The 19,461-nt window shown below is 39.9% G+C and overlaps 1 protein-coding gene across 4 annotated transcripts in view; it reads left to right on the forward strand.

Annotated features, from left to right (window-relative positions):
* Window positions 1–680: 680 nt before the first annotated feature.
* SH3RF1 (SH3 domain containing ring finger 1) overlaps window positions 681–19,461 on the forward strand; it is a 46,708-nt gene continuing 27,927 nt past the window's right edge. The window contains exons 1-2 of one of the 4 annotated variants that reach the window (XM_083631129.1): window positions 681–2,205; window positions 5,912–6,393. In XM_083631129.1, coding sequence (XP_083487255.1) covers window positions 6,013–6,393 — 381 coding nt within the window. In that variant the 5' untranslated portion in view covers window positions 681–2,205; window positions 5,912–6,012. The other 3 variants (XM_083631127.1, XM_083631130.1, XM_083631128.1) reach the window with 3 other exon arrangements.

Raw genomic sequence — 19,461 nt, forward strand, 5'->3', positions numbered from 1 at the left:
TAGAGAGATTTAAGCTAATACCTATTACAACATAGTGTGGTAGAGAATTTCAGTTTTGAAGAGCAATTCCTATTGTTTGACTGAATCTTTGATGATAGGGGTTCTAGTAATATGGTAGAAGGGAAAAACCTCTGTCTATCCACACTATACAAATTCTACACTTCTATCACATGCTCTTTTAATCCTTTTTTTCTCATTGAAACATCCCAAACATTGTAAACTTTCCTCATAGGGGAGTTGCTCCAACTTTTTGATTCTTTTTGTTGACCTTTGCTGTGCCTTTCCATGTATGCAGTATACCAGGTGTGGTCACATCATAGACTTGTATAAAGAAATTACAAAGTTGGCAGGTTTGTTTTTTCTTCTTTTCCTAGTTGTTACTACTGTATGTTAGTCTTTGACAACAGCCTGACACACTTAGTCTATGTCTTAATTGAGCTGTCCACGATGACTCCAATATTTCTTTCCTCATCAGTCACCAGCAGTTCAGACCCCATTAGTTTGTATGTGAATTTAGGAGTTTTGCACATGGAATAGGTGGAATTTCTGAGAAATCTATATTGAAGGCCTGTGTATTCAGCCTTCTGCCTAGCAAACCTTGCTTCCAGAACCAAATCTGCTCTTCACCCATGACTTCTTAAATCAAAATCATTGACAACATATGAACCATTGGTCCATGTAGCTCAGTACTGTTTCCTATTAATATATCACACAAAAGAAAAAGGAAATAAAAATATCACAACTTAATATCACAACATTGTTACAAGGTGTCTCTACTTTATACTGTACTTTAAAATGAAGCAGTTAAGTTTCAAATTACACATTACCCCCAGCAAACAATAGCTTACATCTTTATTACATCATTACAATGAATAGCCTACCATTCCATTACATAATAAAAATACTCCATCAGTAGTTTCTATCAACTCCCTTATTACCCAAGAACTATTTAACAAGGTGCTAGAGATTGAATCTGGAACCTCACTGGTTAATTGCTGTGCTAGAACACCACACCAAATCAGTAGGGCTCATTTCTTAGTAAACACATATGTGATTCAGTTGTTAATGTTCTGTCATCAAACTCTTTTTGAGACTTATATGAATGAGTATGGTGTTTTGTGAGTGTACTTCAAATCACCATACTGAAACATTATGTTTGGTACAATTTATGAATTAATGAGATGAAATAATGAATACTGAAGAATGGTAGAAACACTATGCCCTATGCAGCCATTGGAAGACTCAAATAATTAGAATTGTGCGTGAAGAGTTGGGCTGTGCTCACCTATCATTGCATCTCCATTGATCAGACCACCCCACTCCACATATTGGGAGGAAAAGATCTGAACTGAGCAGTCTGCTTTGCACATGTAAGACCATGGCTTCCTTCCTTCCTGTACAGCAAAGCTCTGCTCCCAAGACACAGGAAGCAAGTTGGCCCAGTTGGTTCTTGGATCCTGGATATAGGAGCCCACTTCTAGGGGCCAAGATCCCTTTGGATCCCCCAATAAAATATTTGAGGGGGCTGTCCCCCCAAAGTTGATGGGCACTGCCATTCAAATGGTGTGTGGTCAATTATGCGGAGCAGGGCTTACCTGGGGTCTGCATTGTTTTATTCAAGTTGGCACCCCTGGTCCTAGAAAACGGCTGTTTCTCTCCTTTGTATCACTTAACTTTGACTACAACAGTCTTTTTTAACTTGATTGGGGGGGGGGCTCAGTCACACTTAGGCAAGGCTCTAGCCCCTCTACCACCCCTCACCTCAAGGCAGATCTACACCTGAAAGCATTTACCCATATCTCATCCCTTGGTGCCTTTCACCAGTGGCGGACTTTGGTAATCTATCATAATATGCTGCTCTGCACGAGGCCAAAATCTGGCACCCCAAACAGATCTTCTCCATTTTGCACCCCACTCAGAGCATGGCACCCTGTGCGGGGGGGGGGGGGGGGACCACCCACACTACCCTAAATCCTGAGCTGCTTTCAAGTCAAAGCAGTGTCCTGCCTGGGGGGGGGGGGAGGGGGACACTGTCCTTGAGTTCTGGCTGCAGTGCTAAATCTTCAATTGCTTTCGTTCAGACGTGCAAGTCCTTGCTTGACGCAGCAGTAGATGATGGGCTGAGATAACCAGAGCAGAACCATTCCTGCCCTGGAGTCATGTCTTTGCAGTATGGAACCGTATGGGCAATTCCAGGAAGAGATGGTCAGAGATTATAATAATAATGATGATGATGATAATAATAATAATAATAATATCTTTATTGTCATTGCCCCCTCTCAGGGACAACGAAATTACTTGACTGCTCCATAAAAACACTAATTAAAACAATACAGTATTATGAAGTATTTCCCGGGTTGGGGGTGGCAGAAAGGTCACCATTCCTGCGAGCCACTCGGATGGGACCAATGGTCCTTTCGCTGCACTTTTATTATTATTTTTAAGTGACTTTTCCTGCTACAGCTGCATACATCCCCCCACCCCACTTTATTATGACCACCTCCTCGGCCTTATTTCGTTCGTAATGAACCGTATCTCTCCCTTTCTTTTTTTGACTGAAAGAAAAGGGCGGGCAACAGCCACCGCCAAGCACCGTGAGAGAGAGTGAGGGAAGGGAGGTGTGCGCTTCGCCGGCGTTGACTTCCAGCCCTCTCTCCCCGACCCGGCCCGCGTCAGCTTGCCCGGCTGGTTCACCTCCTTGCCCTGCCTGCGGCGTGGAGGGTGAAGCAGCCAAAAAAGGAGGCGGCGGCGGCGGGTTGAGATTGTCCCCTGAAGGGACTCTGCGGAGGTTGGCGGGAGAGAGGGAGGGTTGCCTGAGGGAAAAGAGTGGGCGGGCGGCTGGGGCTGGATCCAGGCAGGCGGGAGGCGGGAGAGAGAGAGGGCTCCTTATGGGCGGGCGGGAGCGGGGATGTTCCGCGGGGAGGGAGCGGCGGTTGGCGAGGGAGGGAGGGAGCTCCTCAGAAGGGCTGCGCTCTCTTTCTCTCTCCCCCACACAATTCCCCTCAGGGAGACGGGGAGGGAGCGGGGCAGACACGCACCCGGAGCTCCGCCCGCCCAGGGAGGCAGGAGTTCCAGGAAGAGCCAGGGAGGCAGGCGGTTTCCCTCGCTCGCTTGCGCGCCCAGAGACTCCTCGCTCCCCACCTCGGAGGCTTGGCTCCTTCCTCAAGGCGGGGCGGCTTCTCGCGTCAGACCCCTTTCGGGGCGGGGAGGCGGCGAAAAAGAGGAGGAGGAGAAGCGTAGAAAAGAGCTGTGCCGCGTTGCGAGACTGAGAGAGAGAGAGACGGAACGCGGCGGCTTCTCCTCACGGGAACAAAGAGGCGCGAAAGCGAAGGCTGAGGGGGAAGGGGGGGGGCGGGAAGAAGGAAGGAAGGCGGGCGGGCTCCTTTGCTTTCTTTCCCTTCTCTCTCTCCAACGGCCACCGCGGAGATGGTGAGTTTAACGGGGGTAGGTGGGTGGGAAGGGGAGGGAGCGCCCCTTGTCCCCGGCGGTGCCGCGCTGCCTTCCCGGGGCCTGGGGGGCCGGGTGAAGACGCTCTCGAGAGACGGAGCCTTCCCTCCCTCCCTCCCTCCGCGCCTCCTCTCTCTTGTGAGGAGAGGGCTGTGTGCGAGTCCGCTGTTTGTCCACCTTTGGTAACGAGACACCGCCGCCAGTTAAATCTCCATAGAGACCGTACTCGCCCTCCAGCGGTCTCCCGGTTATGGGAAGCCGGTGCCTTGTGTGTGTTTTTAATGCATGTTTTCCCAAGACCAGCGAGAGCCTTTACACACTCCCCCCCCCACCTCTCCCCCCCCCTTCTTTTTTTTTGCGTTTGTGTGTTTGTAGATGGGCTTCTCCGCCTGCCTTGTGTGTCGAGGTGTTGCGTCTCCTATAACGTATCCTATGCACGTACTGGAAGCCATAATGTTTAATTTACAGCTCTCCGGATCTCAAAAGGAAGGCGCTCTGTCTGTCAAGTTCGGCTTGGTTATTATTTCTTTCTGCCTTACAAAATCCTTTTCCTTGCGCGCCTTGGGAACTAGCTGTTTGGGCTTTCTCCTCGTGTCTTTTTTAATCTGCCCCTGAAGTGAACTTTTAAGGAAGTCTCACGTTCATAATCAAACCTCCTAGTAGGCGTCTTCTTGATTTCTGTCTGTTTGCTATGCCTTACAATTATCCTATATTAGTAGCTTCCTGCAACGTGCTGTTTACTCAAATCGTCTTAAGCATGCTTATTCCCAAATCTCTCCCTATGAAAATGCTTATGTAATAATAAGCCTGTGTAATGGATAGTCATTAATTGTTTGTTTCTTCAAAGGGTAGTCTCGCTTATGAGAATGATTTTCTTCTTCATTTTTCACCAGACTGCTGCAAAAACTAAATTATTTAAATGCAGTACTTAGTTTGCTCTTCTTGTTGGATTTTTGATAGCTGCTGTAGTTGGATGCATGGCCAATGCATGGCTGACAAATACATGCAGCACTCTATTTGATGTAGTTATTCCCCCTTTTTTCCCCTAAGCAGTTTCAAAGTTTGATGACAATGGGTGTTTTCAAGAACTTGAGATCTTAAAAGATCCTGCTGGCTGTGATCCAAAGAGCTACTTTAGATGCACCCAATGAGACTTTTGATTTTGAACACCAGGCACTCAACCATACTGCAATCTGTTTTTAAAAGTTCCCTAATTTTCAAGAGTGATTTGCTGGGGATGGGGTTCAATTTGTGAAACACAAGCCTTAGAAACTTAAGGACATGTGAACTAGTTGCACCATTTTCTGGCCCTGTCCATTGTGTCTTTTTCCTGTGACATTTGGATTTTAACATATAATTGTGATCTGATAGTAACATTTATAAAAAAAAATATTGGACCCTTTTTGTTTTTGTTCTAAACTTTGGTTATCAAGGTATTTACTTCAAAGACATATCTCCTAATTAAATTAGATTACAACCAGTGCTAAAGTTAAAGCTATGCAGTTTTTAATGTATCTATAGGTTTCTTGTATATATTTGATCTATCAAGGAAAGAAAAATGTGTAGAATGAATGAAGTAGCATGAAAATGTGCAGAGGGTTAAAGAATTATTGCAATAGTGTATACAGTGGACTACACATGTTGTGTAAACAAAGGTACCAAGTTTAGTGATACTCAGATATTGGTTGTTATTACAGTGGTACCTCAGGTTAAATACGCTTCAGGTTACAGACTCTGCTAACCCAGAAATAATACCTTGGGTTAAGGAATTTGCTGCAGAGTGAGAACAGAAATCGCTCAGTGGCGGCGCAGCAGCAGTGGGAGGCCCTATTAGATAAAGTGGTGCTTCAGGTTAAGAACAGTTTCAGGTTAAGAACGGACCTCTGGAACGAATTAAGTACGTAACCAGAGGTACCACTGTATTATTGAATTTCACCACTGACAGGCAATAAACAGAGAACAATTTATCCCGGTGATCAGTACACTTCAGTTAAGTAGTTTACTAATAAGATTGTCTCTTTAGATAAGGGATGAGGAACCCAGTCTCCAGATACTGTTAGACTCCAGCTGCCCTTGCCAGTGGTCAGGATGACAGGAGTTGTACCCCAGCAACACCTGGAGGGTCACAGGTTTCCCGCTCCTGCTTTAGACCCACGTGTGGAAAACAATATATTTCATTGTTATAGAAACTACTTTGGTGAGACCAGCTAATATTTAAAAACCAGCCTTATATTCCTGACCCACGTGTTTCTTAACATATCAAAGTGGGAGGGGGGGCTAGTTTTCACATTGAACGCAAATACTTCTAAGTGATCCTTGTTTAGAAAAATGTTTAATGGTTTTTAATGTTACCGGTTTGTAAGAACACACGCTCGAAGCAAGATTTCTGGTATTGAAACATCCTTCCTCCATTTCCCATTATTATTAATATTTGTTCTTTTTCTTTCTTTGCAAACAATTTCAGAGAGAAGAGTGAAGAGGCATGGATATAACATGAGTTCCCTAACATGTTCAGAAAGGATATGAATTTTGCAAAAGCTTATTCCTTGGTGAACTAGATAAAAGATGGATGAGTCAGCCTTACTGGATTTGTTGGAGTGTCCTGTCTGCTTAGAACGCCTTGATGCTTCTGCAAAAGTATTGCCTTGTCAACATACATTTTGTAAGCGGTGTCTGTTGGGCATTGTGAGCTCCAGAAACGAGCTTCGATGTCCAGAATGCAGGACGTTAGTAGACTGCAGTGTTGATGAACTTCCCAGTAACATTTTGCTGGTTCGACTACTGGATGGCATCAAGCAGAGGCCCCGGAAACCTGGTGGTGTGGTGAGTTGCACAAATTCATTAAGGGTCCAGACTAGCACTGTTGCTAACTGCATTCCAAAAGACCTGCAGAGTTCTCAAAGTAACCAGCAGCAGAGAGTACAAGCACGGAGTCCTCCTGTTAGGGTAAGTGTCCAATATGTAATTCATGCAAGAGACACACATATTCATTTTGGTGATAGCTGTTGATTTGCTTTAACAATAAAAGATAATTAGGGACCCCAAGGGTCATCCAGTCCAACCCCCTGCAATGTAGGAATCTCAACATAAGACTCATTGAAATGTGATGAGTCAACAGAAGATCATGCAAATGGCTTAGTTGGAAAACCCAGCCTATTAGTCCATTCCTCACTGTAGCTGAAGAAGATTAAGAGACGGAATTTTTTATACCACTGGAGTCTTTCTCCTGCCTATTATCCCTCATGTCTGCCTTCTACCACCAAACAAATGAGAAAGTACTTTGTCCCTTGAGAGTGCTTTTACAGTCTTCTAGAATTATTAAATGTGAATGACTATAATTAATGCTGTTATTAGTGACAGATATGGACTAAAAACCTCCCTGGAAACCTTCCAGCCTTGTAATTTGTGACTGTGTGTGAGTGAGAGGGAGAAATTGAACAAACTTATTTTTATGCTATAGTCCTAAACTTGATTTCATCTGTTGAACAGGGTTAAGAATAAGATTGAATTGAAAGTATAAAATTTGCATACTAATTATATCTGACATCAATTCCTAATACTATACTTTGTTGATTAGTTATGATCAAGATTTTGCAGTTTTTGTCTGATCTTTCTGACTAGTCCAGAAATTGAAGTTGATGGGTTTCTTCCACTTCCCCATTCCTTGTTTATTTGACCTGTGTAGCTGAGACACTTCAGGTGTGTCTGCTGAGCAGTGCTAAGGAAAGGCCTCACCATCCTGCAGAAAGGAGAGGTGGGGTGTATGTCAGCTTGGGCATTGCTCAGAGGAAGCACTGCAGTGCCTCTGCTGAGCTGCCTAGTCTCTTCTGAAGGAGGAAAGGGTTGATGGTAGGCTTGCAATTTTGGCTCTACAAAGTTAAAGTTCTCCAGGTGTCTTGACCAAACAGTATCCAAACAACCCCTGGCCTTCCTCCTGATGCTGGAGCTGGGGAGGAGAAGAGATAATTGTGCAACTAACTTCTTCAGTTTCAAAACCGAGAGGAAAGGTAGCTGCTGACCCTCCTTAACAAGAGGGTGGTGACACATTTGCAAAAACATTAGAAACTGATTGTGATCAGTATGATGTCTTAGAAGCTCCTTTTATAAAGGGTTGTCCACATTTTCCTATTTAAGGCTTTCAAGTTTTCAGTTATTTACAATCTGAGTTATGAGTATTTGTTGCTTCATGTTCTCTGGTAATAATTTTCTGGATTTAGAGGTTTTCAGAATCTTCCCTAGTGTTGCCAAATGAAGTTGTAAGCATTTTTAAAGGCATCTGTCTTTTCACTTGTTTTCTTGGTATTTATTTATGTTGTTGAATGTATTAGATACCAACCTTAGGAGTTGGATTTATTACAATTCAACCTTGACCCTGTAATTGGAAATACAATTTTATAAGATGATTCACCTAATTTTGCTTTAGCCCAGTGGCAGGTCAGATCAGATTTTCTAAAAGTCTTTATTTCTTATCCAGTGATGCTTGCACATAGAGAGCCTCTGGGTATGGTTTGTGTTCGTTGTGCAGTGATTAAGTGCTTCATCAGTTCTGAAGAATGCATTGTATTTAGACAGAGTAATAGTTCAAGTAGTGCAGGGAGAGAACAGAGGCCTTAAGGCATCTAAGCGTTTAAAGTATTTTTCATTTTGTTACTTGACTTTATGATATTCAGAACAAACATGAGAATATCCTATAGCCAAATTACTAGTTGAGATGGACTCCCTATAGATATGCAACCAATTGCTGATAGAGGGGTGTGGTCTTCTATAATCTATAAGTGCAGATACCTTTTATCTATTTCACAATAACAGAATATGCCAGACCAAAGCTGGTACTTATGTACTGTTCTGCAATCCCCTTTTCATTGTACTTTTCACTACATTTGATATTTTGTGGGGGGTGGGGGTGGGAATTTGCCTTTTCTAAAAATATGTGAACTTACCAGCCAAGTTCAGAAACTGCGGATAAATCAAGTGGAAGGTTCTTATCTGCTCTCTTTGTTTGAGTCTTTTAAACATATAGACATGTGTGCACACATTTTCAGGCTTGTCTCCACAAGTATGAAGGCTAACATAATTTATCTTTTTTCAAAAGTGAGATTGAATTTTAACAGGCACATTGCTCCCAAGACATCTATGCACACACAGTGTGCTATTTCTTTGAGCCTTATCCTGATCATACATGTGATATGCCAGCACATAGTGTGCTTTCATAACATTTTGTAGGTTTCCTGAAGTTTTAATCCGTTTTTCAAAAATGTTTTTCTGATTTCACTCATTGGCTACAAACAATGACAGGCAAGAGCATCTAGGATGGTTCATTTAATGGAAATTGCTTAGAAGGGTATGTTTTAAGGAATTTCTTTTGTTTTATAACTTTGTTTCTAGGAGGACTAGAGACCTTTTTTTTAAAAAAAAGGAAACTCAGCGAGCCTGTGGTTCAAGTGAAGGTTTTTGTTAGTTTTTGCAGTTGTCATGGTGCCTGTGGACACCATGTTGGCGACTCCTGAATTAGGACTGCAAGAAAAAGTAGCAACAGTGGGTTGAGATAATATTAACAAATGAACAGACTGAGATTATTTAACAATGTGTCTGTCCTTGGTAGCCAACACACTGTTTCCTAGCCAGCTTCAAGCCGCCAGCTCCCCCCCCAAAAGGTTTCTCATACAGAACAGAGTGGGGGGTTGCCCCACAATTGACTGGATGGGGGCACAGAAGACACTCTGTCTCTGCAACTGGCATGGGGTGAAGCTGACCCCTTATCACAGTGTCATGAATTCAACTTTAATAGGGGTAGGACACCTTTTGAAATGGTGGGAGGTTTCTTGCACCTTCCGTGTGCTGTACCACCCAATATGGCATGAGTGAATCACCCTACTCATCAAGAGGACTAGGAGAAGAAGGGAATAAATATCTTATCTTGTACTAGGCTATAACATCTCTGGTTATTTCTGAATGCTTCTAAAACATGGCACAAAGAGAGAGTGATTCCCTTCCTTAGGGTAGGGCAGACTTGTTCACTTACCTCACACTGGCTCTTAAAAGCACTTAAAGCCATGCTAATTTTTTTTTTTTGCTGAGCATGTCCTCGTCTCTTGTGAGATGGGCCAAGTCTTTCTTTGTTCCTCAGCTCTTTGTATGTTCAGAAGGGCTGTAGCTCAGCAGAACTCATGGCTTGCTTGCAGAAGGTTCCTGATTCAATTCCTGACATCAGATAGAACTAGGAAAGAAGCTTGGTTTAAATCCTGTGGAGCCAGTCATTGTAGACAATACTCAGCTCGATGGACCATGGTCTAATGTGGCATAAAGGCAGCTTCCTATATTCCTTTGACTATGGAAGGGTCATGATCTGTCTGCTGAAAGCAAGAGACCCTTCCACCCTCAAAGTTCAAGGAAATGATATATTTTTGTTGACAAATGGATACCACTGGGAAGCTATTTCTCTCTCCTGATGATGAGCTGGAAAGCATGTATCTCCCATCCCTACCTGGAGACTGAATCTGGGACCTTCTGCTTACAAAGCAGATGCTCTACCACTGATCTATTACACTTCCACCATAGCTCACTGTCAACCACTTTGACCCTCCAAACACTGGGTGTTAGAATTTCAGTAGTCTTTTTCACTGGGCATAAGATTTCTGAGACTTTGGAAATCAGCTACAGGGAAAACTAGTGACAGCTGCTGTTATGTTGAATTAAATGAATTTAGATGAGTGCTATTGAATCATACAATCTGCTTTATACTCTAAGGAAATACTAAACCATTAAGTGCCCTTTTTAGAAGATGTTGTGACTTCTTTTTATAATTTATTAACGTCTTGTGATAGAATTTGTGGCTTTTCAAATTGTGCTATGTGGCTTTGTGGTAATCTTTTAACTTTGTTGTAATGGGTTCTGTATTTGAATTTTTGTGTATTGGCATCCATAACCACAGAAAAGCCACATAATGCAGAGTAGCTTTGTTTGTTGCTTCTCTCATTAACTGCAGTTACAGATTCAGTCTTGTTGAAACGTTTGTCAGCAGTATATAAACTTTAATGATCTTGTTTTGTGGGAGAAAACTCTGTACTAATTGGATCAATGTATTCAATAATCTACCTAGATTTTTAAAATTGGAATTTTAGCTTTATGTACATATCTTAGCTAGATATATATCTCCCTGGTTCTTGAACCCTCTGTGTGCTCCGGTGCATCCTTGATGCTGCTACAACATCAAGATGTTCCACACCGCCTTTACATAATGTATCATATATAACTGTTCTCAACATCCAATTCTGTGAAGAAGTTTGAGCAGGAGCTTTGTATGATTGTGGAAGGTCCTGCAGATGTCAAGGACCCATGAGTGGACTGATAAGCTTTTTATGGAAGATATTTTACCATTTTTTTCTGCCTGAGTCCATTATTTATGTAGTCTAAATACATAGATTTTAGTACAGTGGTACATCAGGATGTGAACGGGATCCGTTCCGGAGCCCTGTTTGCATCCTGAATAGAACATAAGATGCGTCTGCGTGGGTCGCATTTTGCTGCGCAGGCGCATGACATCAGTTTGACCGTCTGCGCATGCACGAGCAGCGAAACCCGGAAGTAATGCGCTCCGTTACTTCCAGGTCGCCACGGAGTGGAACCCGAAAATACTTATCCTGAAGCATATTTATCCCGAGGTATGACTGTATGAGTTTTTTAAAAAGCTGTAATTTTAAAAAGCTGTAAGTTCTGATTAGCTTTTACTTAATATTATCCATCAGAAACCTACTTATGTGCAAGTAAACCTCTGAACTCAGTGGGATTTACTTCAGTGTAAACATGTATAAGATTGTGCAAATAGAATACAATCCTAAAACTAAACCTCTTTTTAAACCTAAAAAAGATGGCAACTTGAAAAGAACTGATATTACCTTGCTGAAATATTAGTAATGTTCATAAAAAAATAGCTGTGATTTATTTCTTAACTAGAATGGATGACTAGAAATACTATAATGGGATTGATTTGAAATAGGTTTTCACTATGTTATCAATAGTTTCTATACTGCAGGCTAAACAGCATTTTCTCAGTGCTTTGGATCACCCATGAGTGACATAATGATCATGAAACCTTCTATTGTAGTTTAGACTTAGAGCTTCAGGGCTTAATTTGAGCTGAGACTGCCAAAAGACTACTTCTTTCTCTTTGTGTAGAGACTCATCTGTGCTCTTTTTGCTTTTCTAAACCAATGAAGAGATAGGCCACAGGAAACAGAATAATGGCTGTTTGGGGGAGATTAGTACATCAGTCTTTAACATGGTTGACCTGAAAACATATCATATCAATTTTTACAAAATTAAGGCTACAGTCCTAAGAATACTTATCAAAGAATAAACCCTATTTATTCCATTCAAGAATTCCAATGGAATTCTTGCTACAGGTGTATTTAGAGTCACATCTCTGTGTTTTATACAGCTTTCCAGGGAAGATTAATACAGAGTAAAGTAGCATCTGACCCTGGAATCAGGATGAAACAATAGTTAGCCCAAGGGAAACAATAGTTACTAACTTATACAGTATCCTTAAGTTAGTAACTACTGTTTTCCTTGGGCTTGCAAAAAGCTTGAGTAGTTTACTGGCCAGACAGAAGCAGAAAGGAGGCTATTGTAATCTACTAGGAAATATATGTTGCCATATTCATTACTGGAAATGCAGGTATTCTCTTACTGCATGAAGTAGAGAGAATCTTTGAAGTAGAGAGAATCTGTGCAAGTTCTCTAATTCCAAACATGAAAAGTTTTAAGCTGATTGCATCTTGCTGAAGTACTTAAGAGTACTGAAACAGTTTCCTGGAGCTTAATATGTTCTTTTCAAGGAAATAAACTTTGTTCTGTTCTCTTGGTTTCTTCCAGGTGAGCTCATTCTAGTGCGGATATATATGAGACACTCCCTGCACATTCTGTTTCACATAGTTCCTTAAAGCAAGCTTTTAAATAATACTTGTATAGCAGCAGCAGATTTTTAAAGGATAGTAGCCAAATTTATAATTTTGTGAACCATGAATGAGATATACAGCTCTTCTGACCTCTTTAAACAGTGAATACTACTTTTAAAAGGATTAGTCACTTACTTGAATAAAAGAAGACTGATAATCTTGCATGAGGTTTTATTAGTAGAGTATTGTACTAAAGTGTTTTTATTTACAGCTGTCTAGTCCTCTCAACTTTTCAAGCAATTTTACAAAAACACATTGAAGAAAAGTTGGGTACAGTGTAGTTGGTTGTATTTGGAAAAGCCAGAGCATGATGGAATAAAAAATTAAGTAATCTGTAAAATGCTTGTTTTTAAATTTTTGCTCAAGAAATACTATGTTTAGCCCATTTTAATATTGTTGCCCACATCAAGTATGAGATGTTACCAGTAAGGCCAGTTTTTGAATGTGCAGTATTTGATTATGCTACCAACAGGAACAGATATTGCAAGTTAACTTGAAACCAGATTTGATAATACTGTATTTTAATTGGGACACTCTCTGTAGCAATGCCACCATAGCATTGGCTTCTCTTTGAGTCCATGTCTGAACAGCATAGATTCTGTTTATTCTGTATCTGAACTTGTCATTCCCATGAAAATGTGATTTAAAATGCATGCAAGTGATGTGCTCCTGCCAAAAAACATAGCCTGCAAAAACGTTTAGAGAAGACAATAATACGTAAGCAGCATCTTCACCTTATAAGGTCCTGTGGGCAGGGGGCAAGGCAAGTGGAGAAGCCCCCCCCCCCGCCCGGTTCATTCTGGTAGTCTCTCACCTATAGGAATGCCTGCTAGGGAGCAGCTCTTCCTCATAAGGATTCCAGGCTGGTGCAAAGCTTGCCCAACATACTCTGCGCTGTGGTCATAATTCGTTTGGTAGTCTTTAAGACAAAGCTCCTTTATTTTGTGTAGGAGCAAGAGCCTGTTCTAATTTCTTTATAAATTGGCAACAAATCTCTTTGCTCTCCAGAGAATTAGAAGGAAGAGCAAGAATTGAAAGTAGGTTTCTAGATTTTTTATATATTTGTGAGAATACTTTTATTGTACAAGCACTGCACAAATGATTAATATTTACTTAAACCTTTGGAAATTAATGTAACTCCTATAGTGGGAAGTTTAGATAAATGACTTGCTTTGTCTAGGTAGACCAGGCATTCCCAAACTCAGCCCTTTAGCTGTTTTGGGACTACAATTCTCACCATCCCTGACCACTGGTCCTGTTATCTATGGATGATGGGAGATGTAGTCCCAAAACATCTAGAGGGCCAAGTTTGGGAATGCCTGAGCTAGACCATTTCAAAGATCTAGGCTCTATTTGGTCATTTAAGTACTGGGTGTGTTCAGTATTTTTTATCTGCTACGTTTCTAAACTTCAGTCCATGGTTGTCATTACAGTTTTGTTGTTGTTGTTTTTTCTTTATAAAAAAAGGACAGTTATGTTATCTGGGTTGAGGAAAGGGGTATTATGAAAACACTAGTGTGGTTCAGAAAAGCAGTAACTTCACTTGCTGATACCTGTAATTGAATAATCACTCCATACACTTCAGTGCTTTTCAGCTAACTCTGGGACCTGCCTGGTCAATAATATACTACTAATGGCTGGTGCATACTGAGTCTATGATTTTCTGAGATGCTGGGATTTTCTGGGCCTAGTACAATATGTCTATTGGGCCCTCTCTACCATTCACAAAAGAGGTACAAATTTGCATAAAATTTGCCTATGCCTTGGGTGATTTGCAAATTTATATATTCTTTTGCAGATGAAGTAGAAGGTACAAAAACAACAATTTTGCATGCATTCACTGTGAACCTGTTGTTCAGCTTCTGCATCCCTGTTACTTTCTTTTGACTGCATATCTTCATGCACTGATGACAGAAAACTGATGACAGAAAATTAAATAGTGAGGGCAGAGATGAGAAGGTATATTCAGGACATCATTGATTCATACAGCCAGGCAAATTGTTACAGAAATGTTTTTTAGATACTGTAAAGATTTCTCTGTTTTAAAGATGTCTCTGTAGACATTTATAGCATTTAACTTAATAAAGTTTTTTAAAATTCCATGGAGGAAATAGCTCTATAGCAAGTCTTTACCTTTATCTGCTGTCTATTCCTTAACTTGTAACTGTCTGGAAAATGAAATCAGACTTTAGTAGGAAAAAAGCATATAGAAATTAACCATAACTTCAAGCTGCACAGGCAAAGAAATCCATGGTCTGTATACCCTTTTTTGTGCGCATTGTATGTAATTCAATAATTTACCAAACCATTTGTGTGCTAATAAAATTGCCATTAAGAGCTAACTTAAATTCTCTTTTGTTGGATATGAAAAGATTTTTTTACAGAGCTTCTTATAGTTTTTCAGAAATATTACAGTCATGAATGAGCAGGTTGTTAAATTAAATATTCCCTTTACATGACAGTTTTAATTGTTTAATTTGGATTATGATGAAGCCTAATAGATTTTGCTTGCAGGTGGAACAGCAACATTTGGGCTAATTAAGAAACATTTTTTACCATATTGACTATCACACATTATCTTTTCATTACCAAATTTTGCATTCTGGCATCTCCCAAGGCAGCAGGTTTTCTCCAAAGTCTAAAACCCTAAGGGAGCTGCCTTAACCAACAGCTTTAGTTGTTATAGACTACATACGAGTTTATATTTAAAACAGCTTAATCAAAAAGCTCTGTAATACATAATAAAACTCAATAAAATATATAACATTTGCAAACCTATTAAAACTATACATTAAAATATTTAGCCTTAAAACACAGATAAAATTAGTAAAACTTTTAAAACAAGTATAAGTATCTATTAATTGGTCAGGGGTTATATTCTCTAGGTTTGGCTTTTCTCCCTTTTATTAGTAGACAGAAATTGTTGGATACCATCTCTTGTGTATATATAGAATTGATTCTGTACATGTGGTACCTTAAGAAACACCTGTAAGTGCTGTTTAGAAGTTTTCACAAGTGTATTAGCAAAATACACAGAGTAGTTTTCCTAGTTGGGTAAGTCAAATACTGACTAGTTGGTACTCTTGCCCCACCCTGCAGATACTGCAGGCAGCAATGTATGACATCTAACACTAGTACATATTTGTTCTTGATTGTCCTGCCAGAAGAAGATGAAACCTCATTTCTTGTACAGTGATACCCACTTCCTGAAAAGTAGAAAAATGCAAGAGGAAAAAATAAGGCAATAATTAGTTGAATTGTGTTTCAAAAGGATGAATGGCATTCCAAAAGGAAACAAAGTAGGTGGAGGTGCAAAGGTCATTTCAACTCTGGACAGTAGCAGTTATTGTCTGTAGAATAGTAAAGGCCAGTGAGAAAAAATTTGCTTGTGTTCTGAAAAAAGAAAAAGGGTCCTTTATTGTCACTTAATAAATTTCCCTTAAAAGACAACAAAAACTACTCAAGTCACTTCTAAATTTAAAAAGGGAATGCATACAATTTCTGTCTTTAAAGCCATGTAATGGGTGGTTTTGAAATGTAAACCAAGCTTTTATATCAAGTGATCAGAAGAAGCTATAATTTGTTGCATATTTCATCTTTATAACTAATGGCAGCTCAGTTACATTTGCCAATGGAGACTTGATTTCCCATTCACTGATCTTTCAAATGTTAATGTGCAGGCAGTATGTAATATTTGTTTTCAGTACCAGAACTCAACTGAGCTCAGAATCCTTCCACAACCTTCCCTCTCAGGTTATTACATTATAATTGAGATGTATGCATGTCATTTTGCAAGAAGTTAGAAGTTCTTGCTAATCACAAATGGGAGTCCGAAATCTTTGCTGAATCTGCTTAGAGAGATCTTTCAGTAGATTCTGATCTACTTCTTCTCACCTCTGATTTAAAGCTTTCTCAAAGCAGCATATCTCACTGCATACCCAGAAGAATTTAGATAAGAGCTGGAGCACACAACCTGCAAGTCACATGTGGCCCACACAACCTCTTTTTGGTAGTCCTCAGCAACATTCAAGAAAAAAATCATATTAAAGCCTTAAATATTTATTCTTTGTGTCATGTGTTGTTAATGAAATCACATGCATATGTTTGTGTATTAAATTTGTTTAAAAATTAAATCTATTAGGTCTATTTATTGTGTATTTAATTATATATATATATAAAATTAACTATAGGGATGCGGGTGGGGCTGTGGTCTAAACCACAGAGCCTAGGGCTTGCCGATCAGAAGGTCGGTGGTTCAAATCCCCGCGACGGGGTGGGCTCCCGTTGTTCAGTCCCAGCTCCTGCCCACCTAGCAATTCGAAAGCACGTCAAAGTACAAGTAGATAAATAGGTACTGCTCTGGTGGGAAGGTAAACGACGTTTCCGTGCGTTGCTCTGGTTCGCCAGAAGCGGCTTAGTCATGCTGGCCACATGACCTAGAAGCTGTCTGCGGACAAACGCTGGCTCCTTCAGCCTATAGAGCAAGATGAGCACCACAACCCCAGAGTCGTCCGCGACTGGACCTAACAGTCAGGGGTATCTTTACCCGTACCTTATAATTAACTATGTTGTGTATATTAAATAATACTGAATATATGACAAGCACTTTAATTTACGATACAGAAATTTAATTCATTGTGTGGCCCATGGATTCTGTGTCAAAGTACTCTTGCCGCCCACTTGGTATGAAAAGTTGGACCATCCATCTCTGCATATAGCAGTTCCTCTACCGGATCACTTTTCAGACTTGAAGAGCTTTAAAAAAAGTGTGTAGACTTTGATGAATGTGACAAACGTTTTTCAGGCATGCACAAACCATTGTGTGCACCACTTGTTTTACTGTGGCTAATACAGGCATAGGCAAACTCGGCCCTCCAGATGTTTTGGGACTCCCCTCATCCCTAGCTAACAGGACCAGTGGTCAGGGATGATGGAAATTGTAGTCTCAAAACATCTGGAGGGCCGAGTTAGCCTATGCCTGGGCTAATATAATTAAAGTTGCACAACTTAAAGTATTGAGAGTGTTCTGTAAGAAAGGCAGTAGAATCTCCCCAAACTCAGTCTGAGCCTCAGAGATGCTCAACATAACAAGGATGAACATCAACCAGCTTTGGTGAATTTTTATTTGAGTGTTGTGCTGCTGCTGTTTAGTTTTTTAGGGGATTATTATTTTAGTATTGCTGTAACGTTGTAACTTTTTATTGGCTGTAGGTTTTAGTGTTATAAGGTGCCTTAGATATTTTTTAAAAGCCAAAGCATGCTGAAAATATTCTTTTTCTGCTAGCAATATATATTTCTTTCATTTAACTTTAATGTTTTCTTCCTAAAGCTATGATAAATTGACAAGTTCATATTCTGTATGTTTCAACATCTGGATGCCACATTGTATCCATTTTTTGCCAGCAACACTCACAAACATATGGAGGAAACTAGTAACTTCACAATGGTAAAAGAGGCTATGGAACTTCTGGCTGCCTTTTCCTTTGCATCATTTACAGGGGAAATTTAATTAGCTCTTAAACTTTTAGATTTTTTTTGTTTACAGTTTGATTGAATAACACAACTCCTCTTGGGAATAGCAAAGTTTATGAATTAACAAAAACATCAAGGAAAATGCAAAACAAGGTTTGCTTGAATACATGCATAAAATAATTTGGTAACAAATATATACCAGTACTTTAAAAAGAAGCCCTATGCATATCTCTGAGTAAAGTGATACTTACTCTTGGGTAAATGTATATAGGATTGCAGTAAAATACTTATGAAGAGAATCTGGATTATTTTTCATTTCAAAAGAAAGAAAGCAAAGGTAGTTGTTTGTGTCTGTAAGAAAAAAAACCCCTCCATAATCCACAGTTGGGTGATATGCTTATTTGGACCAACCAAAGTGTTACAAAATAATGAAATCTGGAACTCTTAATCATGCAGGAAAAACAAGAGTATTGGATTTAATGTTGTAGCTATGATGTCGTCTTGCAGCTTTAATTGAGTTGAGAGCTTAACCATAGACAATGTTTCCCAAATCTTAAAATTCTATTCTTGGATAGTAGGAGGACTTTTATTTTCCCCCTCATTTTGCTGCAGTCTGGAATTGTGCCACTGTTAGAAGGGCAGTCTAGTCCATAGTATTTCTTCCTGGTTCATAATATCCAACAAGACTATCATAAGATCAAAGATTGATTATCTACATAACAAGGGTGTAAGACCAACATGGTTACCTACCTCAATCTAGTAACTGGTATAATGTTCCAGCTAGTCTTAAAATACGGTATCTGCTAATCCCACAGTCAAGTTCACTTCAGTCTGAAACTACTAGCAGGATAAAAGTAGTGAAATAAAATTATTATATCCAGGAACAAAGCTGGATGCAATGTTGTAGCTTACGTGCTCTTAATTCTCCTTTTGCTTTGATCTTAGAATTGTCATTCCAATAGAGGAAGTTAATTACCCATTCTTTCCATTCCTTTCTTCTGTTCAGCCTTTCTCTGTTGTGCTTGTGAGGGCCTTAGCTTTGACCTGCACAAATATTTTCCTACCTAAATATGCTGCATTCATAGTGAACTTTTAGTGGCATTATTTCATATGTATGTTCCTATATGGCTTCCAGTATCTAGGAAAGTTTCCTTTCAATTTTGATACTGATTCATTGTGTTGAAAACTAGTCATGGTCAAACCTGCTAATCTATGAATTCCTGGGCATCAAATGTAGTTTGAGAGTGATTTTAAATTTTAATACAATCTTGTCAAGCTATTGCTACACATGTCCCACATTGGCCATGACACTATAAACTCTTATCCTAGCAAGTATAAAGTATGACTTCCTATTGGGCATTTCACTCTTTTATGTGGTTCCAGCAATGCTTCAAGGTCATTCACGGAAGTATTATTTTCACTGGCTCCTGAAGAGCAAGGGATAAAAATGTAAGTTAAGATTGCTGGCTGGTATTTATAGTCCTAAACAATATAGTCTCCAGTTTAACACCATGGAATAAAAATGATAAAATCAAACTGAAAGAGGGCTAAGAGCTTATAAATTGCAGCTTTGTATTCAGGACGA

This window comes from Podarcis filfolensis (genome assembly GCF_964270895.1).
Source record: "Podarcis filfolensis genome assembly, chromosome: 9".
NCBI lineage: Eukaryota > Metazoa > Chordata > Lepidosauria > Squamata > Lacertidae > Podarcis > Podarcis filfolensis.